The following is an 11,600-nucleotide window of genomic DNA, read 5'->3' on the forward strand; positions in this document are numbered from 1 at the left end:
CTTGACTCCTCTGGAGTGTCTGAGGGAGACCGGAAGACAGTCACTGATGAAGATGCGACAGCGCGGGTAACTCTGGTCGGGGTTCTGGGACTTGCGTTAGAATCCAAGTCTGGTGGATCATCCCGCACAGGGCGGGAGCGAAGTGAGCGACGCAGAGACATAATCAATCGACAGGATTGACTTGATATGGGGTATGGATGGAAAAATGATAGAGCAAAGGGTATAAAAGGTAACAAGGTGAACTTCTCAAGAATCGACAAACGAACTGAGTTTGTAAAAACGCAAACAGAAACAATCAGGGAAAACACAAAATGAGGCGGGGGTTTAGTCTCGTATAGGTGGACAATAGTAGTCAGAGGATAGTCAACAATAAGGCTATCTGAGAAGGTGGTGTCATCTGATGGTGAAGCAAGTTCGGTCGTGGTAGAGATACAGAGGGGAAAAGAGGGGAATGATTGATGGACAAGGAAACAGCCATGCGGTAGTTATGACCGACTGACTACGTGGGCCAGTACAGAGAAGTGGTGGTGATGCAGTTCGGGAAGGCACAGGCCATCAATCCCTATCACATCTTTTGACGCCACTTGAAACTTCCCATCCGACATGAAGGACAGAACCAATGGGAACATTCTGGACTAAGATCTCAAGCGGATACACCAGTCAAGGGCGGGAGCGCGGTGAACGCAGTGTTGGTGCGTTTTTTTCTCCTGCAACCCCGACAGGATATTACTGTCCGTCCTGTGCGCTGCGTGGACAGGGATCCCTGACCGAACAAGGGGGGTGGATACAACTTTAATATAATCGGAGAAAAGTGAAGGGAACGAGGCGAAACGAAAAATAAAATAAATGAATAATAAAAAAAGGGGTACAGTAGTAGACTAAATCCACGGGTAAATGTGCCCTGAGTACATGGATGTATGTATACGAAAAGGAATAAAGGGAAAACTCACAAAGGGCTTCGGATTGGTGAGATACGTACCACCCAATCTTGCCGGATTTGACGCTGTTTGTATATTCCAATCGATTCTGGAGGATCAGTGTATATATTACCCAGTCGAACCAACGGCTCGCACAGTCCCTGATGATCTTCTTGGTCTATTCTTGTCGCAAATGAACGATGGGGAGACAATCGGACCCCGTCATGTTCATCGTTGATTCTGCCGCCAGGCGGTATCTCTATTCCTGACCGCCTACCCTGGACGGGTTGGCCATGTGGACCAGCATTACCACGTATGACAATACCGAGATTAAACCTTCTCCGGAGGACGAGGACAACCGAGGTCGCAAGAGGTCAAAGCATTAGTACTTAGTAGTACTAGTAGTTCTTCCCTCACATGGTCGTCGAACGGCCTATCTTTTCCTACCTCTCTCACCTCTTTCTCTTCCAATTGATTCATTTCATGATACAATACTTTCATTGTAATCAGGTCGTTCTTCATCATTTTTAACACACCATGGCTGATTCTAAGCCCAAAACCCCTTCAATCCCTCAATGGCAACAGCCCTCCGCCACCAACTCCGCCTCCGCATCTCCGCCGAGCTCCGATGATGCTTCACGATCGGAACTTCTACAGCAAGCGACCAAGTTTTTAGAAGATGAGTCCTTGCGCGACGCACCACTAGATCGCAAGGTATCATTTTTGGAATCGAAGGGTCTCCGACAAGATGAAATTGACAGTCTGCTGGGTGTGTCGCGAAACTCCGAGGCAACCAGTAGTACGGCTGCAACCGAGGGCGATAACAAGACCAGTGAGTCTAGCATAATGAAGGACACACCAAGCGACTCAGCCTCTTCATCGCCTTCCACTTCGACATCTCAATCATCCTCTTCTCCTGCTACCACCATAAACAATCGGCAATCCTCGTCCGCTCGTGACGTCCCACCGATCATTACCTACCCGGAATTCCTCGTCAATCAACCCAAAACCCCTCCGCTAGTGTCCCTTCGTAGCCTCATCTACACTGTCTATGGCGCTGCAGGTCTAGGCGCTAGTATCTACGGCGCAAGCGAGTACCTCGTGAAGCCCATGCTCGCCAACCTGACAGGTGCACGACACGAACTGGCCGAAACAGCCCAGGATAACCTCAAGAAATTGAACGAAAAGCTAGAGCAGAATGTATCCACCATTCCTCCTCAGCTCACGGCGCGTCGTGCTCAGTCTATTGGCTCAAGCTCTGATGATGAGACCGAGTCTGTCACATCCGACCCAGCGGAGCTATTCCACCGCGATGTCGCTGTCCAGACCACGGAAGATTTCAACCTGGAGAAGTCATCCTCATCAGCCGCGAATACAGCAGACACAGAATCTTTTGACCCCAGTGCAACTGTGAATACACATGTAAAGCGACTTGAAGTCATCAGGTCGCATCTTCAAGAATTCTCCGAGACCAACAAGCAGTCGAGTACGTGCGATGATACTGTTCGCAGTAGCCTTAACGAGCTACATCATTACCTAGATGGATTACTATACAGTAAATCTGGCTATGGCGCGGGAACCGGCTACGGGGTCTATAGTACTCCCGGCTTTGACAGCAGCGGACACACGACTGGCTTGGGTAAAGGCGAGGAAGACGCCATATCCAACTTCAAGTCTGAGATTAGAGGTGTCAAGGGTGCTTTATTGAGTGCCCGGAACTTCCCTGCTAGCCGGGGACCGAGAATCAGCAGTGGTATTGGCAGATGAAGAGAGGGTGGCCTTTATGCTGATTCTTTGGTTTGAGGAGACGAATCAATATCATGTGAACATATATGTTTCTTTTTCTTTTTCTTTCTTTGGCTTGGTTACGGAAGAATGTATTGGTTTCCAGCAATAACCAGCATGGCGTTAGGAATGATCTGGTTTACAATGGTATCGAAGATGTCTGCTATACTTCGATTGCAATGTATACCTTGACGATGGCTTATATTTTACATTAAGTTACACCTAAAGAGATAGATATATCTGCAGTGTATACGCATAACTACAAATCACATTCTACAAAGCCATGCTGAATAATCGATAACTGTACCGGAGCTTTCTTATCAGGTTTAAGAATGATACTGTCATTGCAGCATGCAAAGCACAGATCCTGAAACACAGATAAGTTCGATGAACCATCCAGAGCAACAAAGACGGGGAGAAATAAGTATCTGTTCCGATTTTCAACCTACCACAACGGCAGCGGATTCATTCCAGCGCAATACTACCAGAACATTCAATCGAGTTCTATTATTTTTTCCTAGAAAGATTTTAATAACAAAGGCTCTTTGAACCGATCATGCTAAACTTAGTATAGGATAATCTGGCATGGTGTTCTCCTAGAAGGTCTCCATATCGAAGGTTCTCAATTGCCCGGATGGTGTTACGAATATTTATAATTCGAGATTGAGCCACTTTTTGACTGTCCTTATCCCTCAAAGGAGCTGGGAGCTGTTTACCCTGCAAGGTAATAATTCACCGTGAAAGGACCGGAATGGTTTCATGTTGAGTTCTCTGTAGTTTCCCAAGGATTCAAACCGCGCGTATAAATAAAACCGTTTTAAGTCTCATTGTTTCTACAAATGGTCGTCTGCGACGATCTTAATCATGAGGTCTTCCGTCAAAGAAGCTATGTGTTTCTGTTCTTCATATAAATTTATATAAGGCCTCATGATCACTTAAGCAAATAGGCTTGGTGTGCTACCGAACTATTAGACTGAAGATTACCCACACAGCCTGAATTGTTCTACGTTCTCAGTGTTATTTCATTCTTATGCATTGCTACTGACACACCCCAGCTTCTGAAGAGGGCTTGGGGGCTTATCCACTCTTCATAGCTGGGTTGCGGGTGGTTTAGACGCTGTAAAAACTGGATCTGGTTTGAAATCTACTGCTGATATTTCGTAAACAATGAACATAGTAATAACATTTAGACAAGAAGAACAATTTCTAGACCAATACATGAGAACGTCACACTACTGGCCTTGAAAGATAACCGACCACTACACGAAGCACAGACCCTTCTTCTCCCACACACAACTCATAAAATTTGCTTTATGCACATTCACTGTTTACAAGCTGTGGCCCTTTATGGGGTTGCCTTGCTCATGCTGATGAGACGTTTCACACCAACCTATTCATTTGGTTAAAACGACTCGAGTAAAAGACACGACAATTTATTTGATAACTTACCATCCACTGACCGCATTCATCAGTCCTGTTTGTCAGGATATCCACGTGAATAGCACGCGCTGCCTCGTAATCACGCGCCTGAATGGCACGTGCCAAGTCTGCCATGTCAGAAATGGTGTTCGGCTTGAGCAGATCTTCATTGTTCAGGTGATCGAACAGAAGGTTCAACCGCCGGTCAGCATCTTCAACTTGTTGCTTGAATGATGTAGGCGCACGGCCTTTGATGCGCTGCATATCCGCCGAAAGGATCTCATAGATAGGCATTGCGTCTTCAGGGATATGGGAGCGATCACCAGGTGCTAGACAAGTTAGATGGGTGAGGTAAGGCAATTCGGAGAGTAACTTACGATACTTGGGGGTCGCAGGAGCTGGAGTCACCTTCTGTTGTGAAGAAGCTGTCCCGGGCCTAGAGGCTGTGGCTGGAGGCGGTCCCTGCTGCATTGGTGGAGGGGGATGCGCTGGTGGTGTGCTGGGAACATACTGGCTCGCCGCCGGAGGCTGGGGGGCATATGGTGAGGCACCTGCCTGCGGAGGTGGGGGAACAGGGCCCCGCGCCTGGAGCTGTGGGTTTGCCGCTTGAGCTGCCGGGCTCGGAGCGTACCGGTTAGTTGGGGGAGGCATAGACGGCGGAGCGTTGTAAGGAGACGGGCCACGTGGAATTGGCGCCGGTACCCCCATGGTGCCGGGGGTTAGCTGAGGAGGAGATTGTGGCAAGGATGCATAAGGGTTTGGAGGCGGGGTAGGTCCTGGGGGGATAGTAGATGGTGGAGAAGTCACCCGGGGAGGTGGAGCAGTGCCCTTTGGTGGAGGGGGAACTGAGGGTGTCCGCTGAGTAGGTGGAGCCCCGGGTGGTGGAGGCCCTTGAGAGATTGACGGGGACTGGTTCGGGAATGGCGAGGTGATAGGTGCAGAAGCTCCGGCGGGAGTTCCTCTCCGGGGTGTCGGAGCCTTCGCGAAGCCTTCGGGAAGATCGTTCCAAGCAGGGAGGTTGGTAGCTGTAGTGTACGTGGTAACAGTTGCGGGGGATTGATTCGACGCGCGTGGTGGAGGAGGCACCGAGCCACCTAGGGGTTTAGCACCATAGGACGGTGCTGGCGTGGGCTGGTATCCTGTGGGAGCATAGCCGCCTCCAGAACCCGGCGCATATGGGTTCGTTGGCTGTGGGGGGGCTGCAGCACCAGGCGGGGCGTAAGGGTTGGTAGCAGGCGCTGGAGGTGCGTATGGATTGGAAGCAGCAGCCGGGGGGGCGTACGGGTTGGTAGCAGGCGCTGGAGGTGCGTACGGATTGGAAGCAGCAACCGAGGGAGCGTACGGGGTTGGAGCTGCGGCGGGCGCAACAGGAGAGAATGTTCGTTGAGGCTGGTAAGCGCTGGTAGTTGGAAGAGGCTTGTTCAGTGGCGTTCCACGACCAGTGGTCGTTTGCTGCGTCTTCTGAGTAGTTGGCTGCCTCGTCGCCAGCTTGATACGATTTCTTGCAACCTCGGCCTCGGGGTGCTTCTCCGGAACAAGGTCCAAATACTTCTGGGCCACTTGTAGTCTTCCATGGGTAGCAACCACATCAGCATACTCAATATACTTGTCGTACAAGCTGCTGAGCTTCCAGTCAGACTCCTTGGTACGCTCCGTGTCCTGGAACTTAGTGACCTGGCGGAAGATTGTCACCTTCTCGATCAGCCTCTGCAAAGCACGAACATGGATCGAGAAAGAGGTGTCATTTGCAGCTGTTTCAAGGGCCTTCTGCTCATTCTCGCGAAGCTCCTCGATCCAAATCGCGACAACCTTCTCCAGCTTAGAGCCAGCCAAGAAGCAGAACGAAGCATCTTTGCGAAGGCTCTTGTCGTCCGAGACCCGAATTTGTTCCTCTAACCTGTCACCGAGAGCGTCACAAAGATCAGCAAATTCCTTTTCTTCGGCAAAGGTGCACAGCGCTGCCATGACTTCCTTCCAGTTAGACAGGTCTGCGTTGTACACAACATCCCAGAGATTCTTGCCAACAATGGATGCTAGCAGGCGGACATAGTTCGGACTCTCTGTCTGCTTGGAGAAATAGTGCTCCTGCGCCTTTGCGATGCACTTCTGACCTCCGCAGATAGCAATCATAAAAGCATCGGATAGGCGATCTTCTTTGAGAGCGACATCCAGTGCCTTCTCAAAGTCACCAAGGAGCAATGCCCTCGTGATTCCCTTGTCTGCTTCCGCCTCGGAGCCATTAAAGATATGGAATGGATTGTTAGTCTTGGCTCCCTTCGACGCAGCCAGGTCCGACAAGAAGTTGTCTGCTTCAGGGCTCGCATCAAACATTGATTGCAGGCGTTTGTGCTTCTTCGCGCCCGGCCCGCGGGTTTCTTTAGGCGACTCTCCATTAGTTTCCTCCTTACCCAAGCCCAGGTTAGCCAGCTTGTCAGCAGCCTCATCAGCAGATTGGTCCTGGAACCCAAGATATTCGGCAAGTCCCTTACGGGGGTTCTCAGAGATCAAAGCCTCGATGACCTTCCAGTCAGCTTTTTCTTCCTCGGTGGCAGCGTTTGCGGCTCTAGTTTCGCAAATGCTTCGAAGATCGCCCTCCTTGAGAGCATTCTCAAAGGTCTCAGTAGACTGACCAACAGCCTCATCTACTTCGAACGGGGTGATCTTGATCTTGGAGGCACGTTGGCCCTTCTCCACTAAGTTGACAGAAACCACCCTGCCTCCAAAACCAAAAGTGGCACCACAGGGTCTCTCAAGCCACTTAGGGGCCTTGGGCAACGAGAAGCTCGAGACCTGCGGCTGGGTCTGTGCCTTTGCAAAGAAATCCTCCCCATCAAGTGCTTGGTTCTGGTCTGCGATGGCTTGAGCAGTTTCAGTGCTGGTGTTCTGAATAGTCTGGACCGCGATCTTGCCATCGAACGAAGCTGTGGCGAAGAAGTTAGGGTTGTGAGGGTTCCAACGAGTCTGGAAGGTCCAGTTTGTGACGACAGGGAATTCGCCATAGGCGTGACCAGTTTGTGGGTTCCAGCAGAGCGTGCGATTGTCCTTTCCAGAAGAGAGAAGCAGATCGGGATCGTGGCTACACCATGAAAGCGATAAGACGCCAGATTCGTGTCCTTTGAGGACCTATGGAACGTCAGTGATATCTGTATCCCTATGTGCTAACGCCAGGATGCCCAAACTTACCCTTTCTGGAGCATGGGAATTGCGGAGATCCCAAACATAGATCATGGGGTCAGACTCCAATGGTGTCGCCGTAACGAGTTTCGTAGGCTATATCGTGTTAGCAGCCACATTAGTTTCCAGGATGACGGGCATAAGCATCTTACCTTCTCAGGATCCCAAGCAACGGCGCTGACAGCTTTACGGCCCATATTGTTGAGAGTCAAACTCTCCTTCTTCGTCTTGACATCCCAAACAGTGACAAATCCTGCACTGCTACCGGTAACTAAGATATGTGCAACCTTCTTATTCCAATCCAAACACTCAATATCATCAGCACGGGCAGCGGTACCGAGTCGGTATGGGTTTGCGACATTGTTCAGATCGGAGATGTAGAGCTATTTCAAGCCATCAGCAATGTATTCCTGCGATTCTCAATCCTGAATTTGGTCAAGTACCTCTCCTTTTGCGCCACCGGTGGCCAACAAATTGGAATGTCTGGGGTTGAATTGGAGGGCCTTGATGGCGCCTGAGTGTTTGGAGGTCCTCGAGATCACGGCGTCGTCACTTTCCGGTAATCAGCCAATGGAACAATGTATGAATGACGCTTTCCTCGGGAACACACCTCGATCCATTGATCAGCTTATCGGCGTCCCACAAGTCCAGCGACCCGTTTTCCAAAGCACCAGCTATTACTCCCCGTGTGTTGTCCTCGGATGGGGTCCACGCTAGGTCATTGAAACTATATAAGCAGCCGTTAGTATATCACACTTGCTTCATGAATCGAAAACGAGGTGATAATTACCCGGAGTCGGTGTCAAACTTCGCAATAGGCTGCAACTCTTCGCCGGTGCTCTGACGGTCCAGGCCCAGGTCCCACAGCTCGAGACATGTTTCATTCGAGAAGTCAACGTCGACTGCGCCGGCCCGAGTACCGGTAGCAATTAATGGCGATGCTGCACCGGGAGACCAGGCAAATGTGGCCGTCCGGGGAATCTCCCTCAGACGAACCATGTTGAAAGGAAAGGAGCGGAAGGAACGAAAGGTACTATAGATTAGGAGATAACCAGACTAAGGAACGGTCTGGCAGCAACTATCATAAAACGGGGAATCGACGAATTATTAGAACTAAAAGATGAAAGGGATATTTCCAAACGTAACCTCCCCTCCCTAACGAGACCAGAGGGGTGTATGAAAGTTGCCAAGTAGCAGCGGGATGCGATCGAGACGTCAACTGCACAGTTCCCAATCAACCAAGTGTCCTCCTGGAGGCACCGGGGCGATTGGCGCCTAACCCGTTCGGGCGCTCGCCAAAACACCCGCAGAGGCACGTGATATCAGGTTGCTTGGTCCAGAAAGTCTGGGCAAGGTATCATCCGTGGAGAGCTGCGAAAGAGCGTGATATTTGTGACTGGGGCAGAGCCCTCTTACCATTAGCTACAACTCTATGGTGCGATAAGACTACCGAGTTTCCGACCAGACACACCATGAGCGAAGCGGCGCGCTTGAAATGTACCGTCTATGTTGGGGGTCTCGACCAGGCGGTTACTGTGCAGACGCTGGCCGAGGCATTCGTTCCCTTCGGCGAAGTTGTTGATATCACGCTCCCGAAGCCCGACGTTCCCAATTCGAATGAGCTCCATCGCGGGTTTGGCTATGTGGAATTTGATGTACCTGAAGATGCAAAAGAAGCGATCGACAACATGGATGGAAGCGAGCTCTACGGGCGTACGATCAAGGTTGCTGCTGCAAAGCCACAGAAGGACAGCAATGAAGGCCTAGGAAGCAAGACGGCGATCTGGGAACAGGTGCGCAAGGTGATTCATCTTCGTTACGGGCAGATTTCTAACTACGCATGTGCAGGAGGGCTACTTGGCCAAATACGCAGTCGACGAAGAGGATAAGTTAGCGGCAGAGCAGGCTCAAGCAGCAGCCAACGATCGTTCTCACGACCCCATGCAAGGATTGGAAGAGCTGGACGTCGCTGGTCCGAAGCCCGAATAAGCTCTAGAAACTCGAAGGTCATGAAACAGGAAGCCGTGCGACAGTAATATTGCAATATTACTCCATCAGAACCCTCCGTTCAAGCCGTACTATATACACGCGCTCCAACCGAGTTTTTTTTTAAGAAAAAGTTTCAATTTCTCCCGCGACATCAAATTTCCCGTGAATAATACAGACCGCCGACAAAAATCACACCAAGGATCGCCATTGCAATTGAAATATGGTAATACACTTTAGTGCTCACGGCTCTCAGGGCTGTTGCGGCTAAGACGAAGAGTCTTGTCGGTCATGAGCTTCCTGCCGCTGGAGTAGATAGCAGCTCCAACAGCGACGCTAGAAGAAAATGCGTCAGCATGAGCGCAGGTTTAGTGTGGGGAGGTAGTAGCTGGGGGGATTGATCATGTAATATAGAGTTCAAAGAATCTCGAAACAGTCAACATACCCAAGGACGATACCTAATGGTAGAACGGTTAGACACATAGTGGTTCCATGAGGAAAACCTTAGATCCATGACATACCGAGAGGAATCAACTCCGGGGGGACCCTCTTGAGGGTGCGCAGACGCTGGGAGATAGTGTGAGCTGCAGCTTTCAGTTAGTCCAATTACATCCCTAAGCAACGCCTCCTGCAATCAAAAAGTCAATTGCAGGTCGTTAGAGTTCCCATACCGCTGTTGGGCTCCTTCTATAGCGATCGTTAGCACACAGGACTCGAAGCCGTTTTTTCCCGGAACGAAGAACACCAAATGGGACTTACAGGAGTAGGGAAAGCAAAAGGCCGAGAGGCCTGCATCCGCAAGACACGAGTGGGGAACATGGTGAGGGTGGACGCTGAGGTGGGAGCAGAGATGGTGGTGGGATGAAGATCAGATGTGGTGACGGAAGCTCACGACGTTTGAAGGGAGGTTTGAGTAGTACTGCCTTAGGCTGGATTCGGGTGTTTAGGAAATCTTGCCGCATGAGTGGCTCGCTAGACCGCCCGCGGTCACTCCCGGATTCACTGCTTCACGGGATCATTCCACCACTCCACTGGCGCAAACCTCACCCCATCTTCCTTCTCCAACTCCCCTCTCACCCACGCCCAACCCACCCCATATACCCCTTTAAAATTTATTCTAGAGACCTTTCTGTCTCCTTACAGTCAAAATGGGTGCTATTCCTGAGGCCGATCCCGATGAGCCCATGGAGACCAAGCCCTTCAAGTTCGTCACAGGTGAGCTTAATCGCAGCCAATCTCGAGGTTTAGAGCCTCAAATCGGAGTCAATTGCTAACTTAAGTGCAGCTGGTACGTGATAATTACGTCTATTACCGATTGGATCGCTCGCAATGCCGCTGCAGTCGAGGTTTTCATATCGGGTGTAGTCCATACGTGGTGCTGACAACTTCTGATGTAACAGGCTATGATGCTCGCTTCCCCCAGATGAACCAGTATGTAAACTTTAATGATCTACGCCTCAATTCCTCTAAGGCAATTGCTAATTCCCCTCTTCACTCCAGGACCAAGCACTGCTGGCAAAACTACGTCGACTACTACAAGTGTGTCACCGCCAAGGGCGAGGATTTCCGTCCATGCCGTCAGGTATGTCACTTTTCTCCGTATCCCCGACCTGGAATCAAAAGAAACCCAAACCTGCATGTAAAGATAGACGGGCTTACCATTGATCCAGTTCTACCACGCTTTCCGCTCCCTGTGCCCCAAGGCCTGGACTGACCGCTGGGACACCCAGCGCGGTATGTAAATTTCTTTCCCAAATGGTTAAAGCTGCCCCATCAGCGACTAATCTCACTTCAACAGAGGCTGGCAACTTCCCCGTTCGCCTGGACCACTAGACGAGTAACAAGTCATTGTTGATTGATTTTTCAAGCATTTTTTGTGTCAACATGTACTCTACCTGATCAAAGCGGGAATACAAATTCGTCCCTTGGATTGGCTCGGGAGAAAAATATATATTGATTCGCCGTAGTTGAAGATCCATTGTGCTCCTATTCTGGTCTATCTATTGTTCTTCGCATCTGTAGAAGGCTTCACTATACGCCTTATGGTACCTGCAATTAGCGCCTTTTGTTTCAACCAATATTAGTAGAGATATCGGTAAGCGGAATATGCAAGAACGATTGAGTTAATAGCCCCGACTGTCAACCCAGTAGAGTTTAGTCTTCTATCTGATATCCAAATGGACAAACCATTCTATCTATTCCAACTCATAATATAGCCAGTATATGTCCAATAAAAGCCAGTGCTGCAACCGCGAAGTCACTTCCGGCACTGAGACAGTCTATGATAGATAAACAATTGCTGAAGCAAAGGTCCGATAC

General features: G+C 50.1%; 5 protein-coding genes across 5 annotated transcripts; 3 read left to right on the top strand and 2 right to left on the bottom strand.

Annotated features, from left to right (window-relative positions):
* Positions 1-1,266: 1,266 nt before the first annotated feature.
* BDV27DRAFT_132203 (peroxisomal membrane protein PEX14) lies at positions 1,267-2,993 on the top strand. The gene has a single exon (XM_032067819.1). It carries the CDS (start codon positions 1,455-1,457, stop codon positions 2,682-2,684), a length of 1,230 nt encoding a protein of 409 aa, XP_031925102.1. The 5' UTR covers positions 1,267-1,454; the 3' UTR covers positions 2,685-2,993.
* An 824-nt stretch (positions 2,994-3,817) lies between these two features.
* sec31 (putative protein transport protein (SEC31)) lies at positions 3,818-8,520 on the bottom strand. Its single transcript, XM_032067820.1, has 8 exons — positions 8,086-8,520; positions 7,906-8,022; positions 7,739-7,847; positions 7,448-7,678; positions 7,305-7,391; positions 4,499-7,244; positions 4,152-4,450; positions 3,818-4,092 (listed from the first exon to the last, which is right to left on the bottom strand). Exons 1-8 carry the CDS (start codon positions 8,292-8,294, stop codon positions 4,048-4,050), a joined length of 3,843 nt encoding a protein of 1,280 aa, XP_031925103.1. The 5' UTR covers positions 8,295-8,520; the 3' UTR covers positions 3,818-4,047.
* Positions 8,521-8,693: 173 nt separating this feature from the next.
* On the top strand, positions 8,694-9,401 carry BDV27DRAFT_23289 (RNA-binding protein). Its single transcript, XM_032076085.1, has 2 exons — positions 8,694-9,088; positions 9,144-9,401. Exons 1-2 carry the CDS (start codon positions 8,768-8,770, stop codon positions 9,282-9,284), a joined length of 462 nt encoding a protein of 153 aa, XP_031925104.1. The 5' UTR covers positions 8,694-8,767; the 3' UTR covers positions 9,285-9,401.
* Positions 9,402-9,517: 116 nt separating this feature from the next.
* Positions 9,518-10,100, bottom strand: BDV27DRAFT_160184 (uncharacterized protein; the record flags this gene model as incomplete). Its single annotated transcript, XM_032072988.1, has 5 exons — positions 9,518-9,617; positions 9,727-9,739; positions 9,803-9,865; positions 9,953-9,968; positions 10,041-10,100. 5 exons carry the CDS (start codon positions 10,098-10,100, stop codon positions 9,518-9,520), a joined length of 252 nt encoding a protein of 83 aa, XP_031925105.1.
* A 202-nt stretch (positions 10,101-10,302) lies between these two features.
* On the top strand, positions 10,303-11,253 carry BDV27DRAFT_132210 (cytochrome c oxidase subunit VIb). Its single transcript, XM_032067821.1, has 4 exons — positions 10,303-10,489; positions 10,753-10,863; positions 10,952-11,015; positions 11,080-11,253. The coding sequence occupies exons 1-4, from the start codon at positions 10,430-10,432 to the stop codon at positions 11,112-11,114; spliced, it is 270 nt and encodes an 89-aa protein (XP_031925106.1). The 5' UTR covers positions 10,303-10,429; the 3' UTR covers positions 11,115-11,253.
* Positions 11,254-11,600: the final 347 nt, after the last annotated feature.

The sequence above is a fragment of the Aspergillus caelatus genome, assembly GCF_009193585.1.
Source record: "Aspergillus caelatus strain CBS 763.97 unplaced genomic scaffold BDV27scaffold_155, whole genome shotgun sequence".
NCBI classification, from domain to species: Eukaryota; Fungi; Ascomycota; class Eurotiomycetes; order Eurotiales; family Aspergillaceae; genus Aspergillus; species Aspergillus caelatus.